Source organism: Astatotilapia calliptera, chromosome 13, assembly GCF_964374335.1.
Source record: "Astatotilapia calliptera chromosome 13, fAstCal68.1, whole genome shotgun sequence".
Lineage (NCBI taxonomy): Eukaryota > Metazoa > Chordata > Actinopteri > Cichliformes > Cichlidae > Astatotilapia > Astatotilapia calliptera.
This window is the reverse complement of record NC_137434.1, coordinates 17,528,428-17,534,769: the sequence shown is the minus strand read 5'-3', so window position 1 is coordinate 17,534,769 and position 6,342 is coordinate 17,528,428. Positions and strand designations below refer to the sequence as shown.

Here is a 6,342-nt window from a genome sequence, read left to right as displayed (position 1 = left end):
TGATTAGTGTTTTCTTGGTGTGCTGCTGGATTCCCAAGGCTATAAAATACATTTATCCATTTATAAAATAAAATAAAAAAGATTACGTAATCTGCTGGGATAAAAAAAGTGAATCATCCAACTTTTGATCCTTATTTATGTTACAGTTACAGCATCAAAGACACATTTCTCAGAGCATGTGTTAGGATTTACACCTGCGTCTGGTGCATACAGTTTGTTTTTTTTACCAGGCGGGGAGGAATATTCAGCATAATAGGCTGACAGGCTGCTGAAAATGATTGGTCCCTTTGGGTAGCCAGAGGACTGCTGTCGGTTTCAGGTATTCAGACATCTGTTGGCAGACGTACCCACTCACAGTGAACACATTTGAGGGTTCACCCACTGGGAAGCTACTGGTTCTTATTTCCATTATCACAGAAACGTGAAACTGAGAAATGACATTTCAGAGAATTGGTTGCTGTCAGTTTTTACAATGCTAAGACGAGCTTTCTGGGCCTGAACTCCTGAGGATGTGCATACGCTCTAACATGCTGAAAGGTTTCTATTTCACTGTTCCCAGGCTGAATAGTTCATAGTGGAGTTTTCAGCAGTGTCCCAAGGAGGCTGAGGAGAGAGTTTTCTAAAGGCATTGTGCTGTTCGAAGTGCTGATATGCAGACTTGTGTCTGTATCTCATTTCTGCTGGTTTCTCATAGCTACAAGCCACACTTCACTGCAGAATGAGGTGCAGTAGGGGTAGAAATGAGCTGAGAAGGACACTGAATCCTTAAGGAGCATTTCGCACAGAGACGCATATGGTGTTTTTTTTTTAAATAGCATCTAATTATAGGTGCAGTGTTCGTCCATGCTGCACTGCTCATTAAAATAAGGCAAATATATAGATTTTAATTTGCTATCTGTAATCACAAATATGGCTAGCCTGTCTGTGCACCAGTAACCAACTTTGCTAGAGGAATTTTTATTTTAGAAGATGTAGTAATATTCTGAGCAGTTTACACACTAGTGGAAAAACTCAAAGGAGCACTTTTAATTAAGAGTATAGCATCAAGTCAGTTAAACTTCTGGGATCTTGATCTGGTCAGTTAAGTAGCAGAGGGTTGTTAATCAGTTTCAGCTGCTTGGGTGGTAATGAAATTAACAACAGGTGCAGAAGAGAAGCAACGTTGAGACAATCTTTCTCACTAGTTTTGCATTTAGCCAGGGTCAGAGCCTCTAATAGCATGAGGTGATACCTGGATTCTACAGACATTACACAGGTAGTTCAAGTCTTCCAGGATACCAGGTTTGCTGCGTCTCCCAGCACAGTCTCTCGAGCATGGAGGAGATTCCAGGAGACGGGCAGAGAGCCTGTCAAGGCCCTGTTGAAGGGCCTGAACCCATTAGCAGGACTGGTGTTTGCTTCTTTGTAGAAGAAGGATGAACACTACCAGAGCTACAAAATGAGTTCCGGCAGGTCACTGGTGTGAATGTCTCTGACCAAACAATCAGAAACAGACTGAGGGTGGCCTGAGGGCCTGACATCATTTAGCGGATCCCTGCGCTCACTTCCCAGCACCATTAAGCCCGATTGACATTTGACATAGAATACCAAAATTGGCAGGTCCACCACTGGCACCCTGTGCTTTTCTTAGTTAAAAGCAGGTTCACCCTGAGCACATGCGACTATGTGAAAGGATCTGGAGAAGTTGTGGAGACTCAAGACTGTCCAGGACCTCAGTGATGGCCTGGCCCACATCTGGGAAGAGATTCCCCAGGACACTGTCTTCTCATTAGGAGCATGCCCCAACAATGTCAGGTATTCATACAAGCACGTGGGGGCCATAGAAACTACTGATTACCATTTTGAGTTGCTCCAATCAATTTTAATCATTTTTTCCATTTGATTTTAAGGATTTCTTTGATTTCAGCCCTGTATAGTAGGGGTGCAACGCTGCACAAAATTCAGTCCGGTTTGATATTTTTTTGATACAAAAAAATGTTCATGCCTTTTTAATTTGTCATTTATTAAAATTATAAATATATATTTTAACTCAAAAGTACAGTTTTTAAATGTAATGTTGCTGAAACAACAAAATAATAATAATAAAAAAATCTATCTGCTCGAGGAATCACTCATCTTTGGAAAAGAGAGTTTATTACAGAGAAATGGCTCTTTCCAAAATAAAAGCTATACTATACGCTTCTTCTGGGCTATATTCTCAGCAGCATATTAAACATATCAGGTCCCCATAAGGAGAATCCTGTGCTAACGGCTGTCTAAATGACTCGGGTAAAGTTTGTAGCATGCGTGCTTGTTGTTTTTGTCTGCTTCCACTTGTCTTTGCACTAGGATGATGTCGGCGTAAATGTGCAGTCATGTTCGTTGTGTTCCCACTAGTGCTGTCAGCGTTAATCTCGTTAAAATGACATTAACGCCACAACGCGGCAAATCTCCGTTAACGAGCTACCGCGGATTGCCCCTTGCGTGGGGCTGGACAGCGTCAACACATTAACGAGCAAACTGCGCTAACGCACTAGTTCCCACCCATGTAATTGAGCACTGCGTGGTACATCCGACATACTGTTTTACTTTTGTCCATGACAGGCTTACCTTCAGGGTCATACTTCACATGAAAACCAAAATAGTTCCAAACGCCAGATTTGAATGAGGGTGGGGGAGGTTCAATTTCGGCTAGCAGACAGCATCTTTAGAAGAAAAGTTGATAAAATCTGATGTGTTTTCAATGTGTTCCAGCAATTTTGTTTGAGTAATGTAGTATCTAACAGTTTCAACTCGATGTTATATGGGTGTTGGTGCACACGTGTAGGTCAGTATTATGAAACAACAACAACAAAAAAAGTAAAACAAAAAATAAAAGCAGTTCATCCAACACAGTCTTAGGTAAATTTGTTTATCAGAGAATTCTGGCAAAATCATGAACCCATGCAAGGTGACTTTGCTGAGTAAGCTTCATCCTCTTGACGTCAGTAATGCACGTAAGCACCTTTCTGTCTGCCAGACTGACTCGCTGATATCCTGGCCAAAAATGAGATGTTCTTTTACAAACACAAACACTTATTGTAAGAGTGCTGTAGGACTTTTTTTGTAAAGGATCCCTTACATTTATCAAATTTGACTTGTTCTTTTAGTGTCTCAATCAAAATTTCCCTTTGTCCAAAACTCTGTTTTATGACTAACCGTTTGCCTAATTAATCATGCCCATCAGCTATACTTATGTTGTGCTTATTTGCCATTTTTTTTTCACACTAACAAGGTGCACAGGAATACAATCAACTTTCTAAACCAGCATGTTATTTTTGTTATTTTATTGTATTGTTCAAAGAGCAGATTTAGAGACAAACAGCAGAAAATGACAGATTTTAGTACTGCTTTTCAATGTTCCAGGAAAAAAGGAACAAATGTCAAAGCTATGCATCAGAAAGTCGGCTTTCTTAGCTGACGTGTCATTTCAAAAATATATTTGTAGTGTTTTTTTATTTGTATTTAGTGGTCTCAGTCAATAGTTCTCCAGGCTTTCTGAAGTTCTTTCTCTGGACACTGGCTGTTTTTGTTTCCCGCCCCCATCATTGTCAATCCTCAATCCAGTCCTTGTACCTGAATATTTTCAGAAGAATGCTTTTTGTCAAGCTACTTAATGCTAACCTATGAATCATTTAAGCATAAGCAAAGACTGGTACCTTGTTAACACACTCAGTATAATGTCTTTTATTGAATCAGACGTGTTAAAGTCAGACATTCTTTTAGATGAGTGGCTCCTCAGTGTTGCACTCACTCCCCACCTCCCCTCCTCCTCTCTCTCACTCACTCACTCACTCACTCACTCACTCACTCACACACACACACACACACACACACACACACACACACACACACACACACACAGAGCCTCCAAGGGCATCTCCATACAAGCTCTCAGTGAGCGGCCTGCCACTAGAATCATTACTATATTTTCTCACTTGTTACATCAATTAAACTTATACCCGATTAACTATCAGCAAACTCGCATATGAAATATGATTCCCTGTCCCGATTTCCTCTTCTTTATATTATTTGTCACTTTTTAAATATAAACTTTAAACCTGTAGGTTCGATTTTCCATTTAGAAACTGCATTTACTTGCCTCGTCTTTGTCTAATATTTAAATTGATTTGATCTGAAACATTTAAGTGTGACAAACATACATAAAATTGTACTATCATACCATTTCTCTTATTCAGAATCATGTATAATGATGGGCTGGAGACATTTCTTTTCACATTCCTGTAGACACACACAGACACTAATCTATCAAGGTTACAGCTGTCTACACACACAAAATCCAGACATTAGAACAAACATTCATCATCTTAATTAGATGTATATTTTGATTATATCATTAAGAATAAAGATGATTTACTATTAGCAAAAGCAAATACAGATAAACTCTGTCATAGCATTTTGTATCTCTGTAAACATAAAATGCTGGATCTTAAGACCTTGTCCTCTCTTTCAATCACACATTTCTTGACAGCAGCCAACAACCAAAGAAGAGCTTTGAATATCCTTCAAGAAGCCTGGTGAACTATTCCTGAAGACTACTTAAAAGAAATGACAAGACAAAAGTTTGCCCAAGAGAGTTTAGGCTGTGTTGAAGAATAAAGGTGGTCATAGTAATTATTCACTTTCAAGCTCATTAAAATTGTACAAACTCCTCTTATGCCTTATACACTCTATTTCCCTGTTCCCAGCTTCCTTGGAAATTAAAGGAATGAAGAGCGGTTCAAGACTTTTGCACAGTGCTATAGATATTTTGTATATATGTATGTCTATAGGATAGCCCAATATTTTCTTACCGGTGAATTTAAAGTCCCTCCATTCTCTGTTAATGAGTTGATATTAAAACGCTAAATAAAACAAGCTATGCGGCTGGTTTCAAGGGTTCCAGTGGTGCTAAGCTCCAAAGTTCAATCTCCTGGTAACCCACATTAACACTCCTATTGAGTTCAGGTCAATCCTAATGCATGTTATGTCATTTTGCACTTCTGGATGGATGCAAACTGCATTTCGTTGCCCTGTACCTGTGCATGTGCAATGACAATAAAGTTGAATTGTATTCTATTCTATTCTATTTTCAGCAAATAGAGAGCTAGGCTCCCCTTGTGCAGCCGGGGAACAAGATGCTTTGGCTCCAGTTTAGACATGAAAAGAAAAGAGAACACACTCAGTTGTACGGTGGCCACTGGAGCCACATAGATACGTTTATTTTATTCCATTTTTTTATTAAACACAATAACCAATCCACACTATGATACGATGTACACTTGTCAACTAAGCAGCATGTTCTGCTAGTCTTTCAAGGCATTGATTACGGGACTAATAGGTGACATTCTGCCTTCTGATACACACAATATATACAAGCTAAAGAGTGACGCATGAGAAACCTTTTCTTAAGTCATGAATGAGACAGAGCACTACTGTCACATAAGAGCTGAAGCATAAGAGATGAAAATGGCAAAGTCAAAAGGTGCTTTTCAATATTCTAATGTGGCTTTCTCTCTTTTCTTTTCTTTTTCTTTTTGCCAGATTTCTGCCTTAAAGCAAATCTGATTATCTAAATGTTGTTAATCAGCAAACATAATCGATGAAAGATGCCAATTTGGATGACTGAAGTGCACCCGATCTCGCTTTGTTTATTTTATTCTTTTTAATGCAAAGCACCTGCAGCTTCTTAAAGTCTCCATTATGCATCAGCTAAAAACTGCTCAAAGATAGTTTAAAGGACAGACAACAGAAGAGAACAAAGATTCACAAGTATGAAGGACAAAATTCATGACACCAGACCCATAATTTCTTAACTGTGATCCCCCCACCCCTCCCTTGCTCTTTATCACCCTGTAACAAGAATTACTTCCATAGCATCTGTATCTTCACCCTCCCAACCTGTGCCACTTTCCCCCCCTTTGCTTTTTTTATAATCCAGTGTTGTTCTGAGTGTGAGCGCTTGATCCCGTCCATCTCTTTGCAGGATTTGTGTGTATAAGTGTGTGTGTGTGTAAGTTTGGGACCACAGAGATGCTCCTTTAGAGATTGGTTGGCCCGTTTACCAGATATATCCCCCGTCATCCACCTCTCCCACCTCCTCTTCTTCAGCCTCCTCTGCAGTCTCCTCGGCTTCTTTCTCCTCCTCGTCTTCCCATCCAACCCCACTTCCAAAATCACCTGAATATGCCATTTCGTAATCTGCGGGAAGACGGAGAGAAATCACACGGGCATGGGAGGGGGGGGATGCAGAGAAATCGAATTATCCGCTGTGGCCATCTTGCACATTGCAATATATTCTGTTCAGCATGCCTTCCTCTCAGT

The 6,342-nt window shown here is 39.9% G+C and overlaps 1 protein-coding gene across 1 annotated transcript in view; it reads right to left on the bottom strand.

The window, feature by feature from the left end:
* Nucleotides 1-5,204: 5,204 nt before the first annotated feature.
* Nucleotides 5,205-6,342, bottom strand: part of spock2 (SPARC (osteonectin), cwcv and kazal like domains proteoglycan 2) — a 39,253-nt gene continuing 38,115 nt past the window's right edge. The window contains exon 10 of the mRNA XM_026190254.2: nt 5,205-6,219. Coding sequence (XP_026046039.2) covers nt 6,080-6,219 — 140 coding nt within the window. The 3' untranslated portion in view covers nt 5,205-6,079. The remainder of the gene's footprint in view (nt 6,220-6,342) is intronic.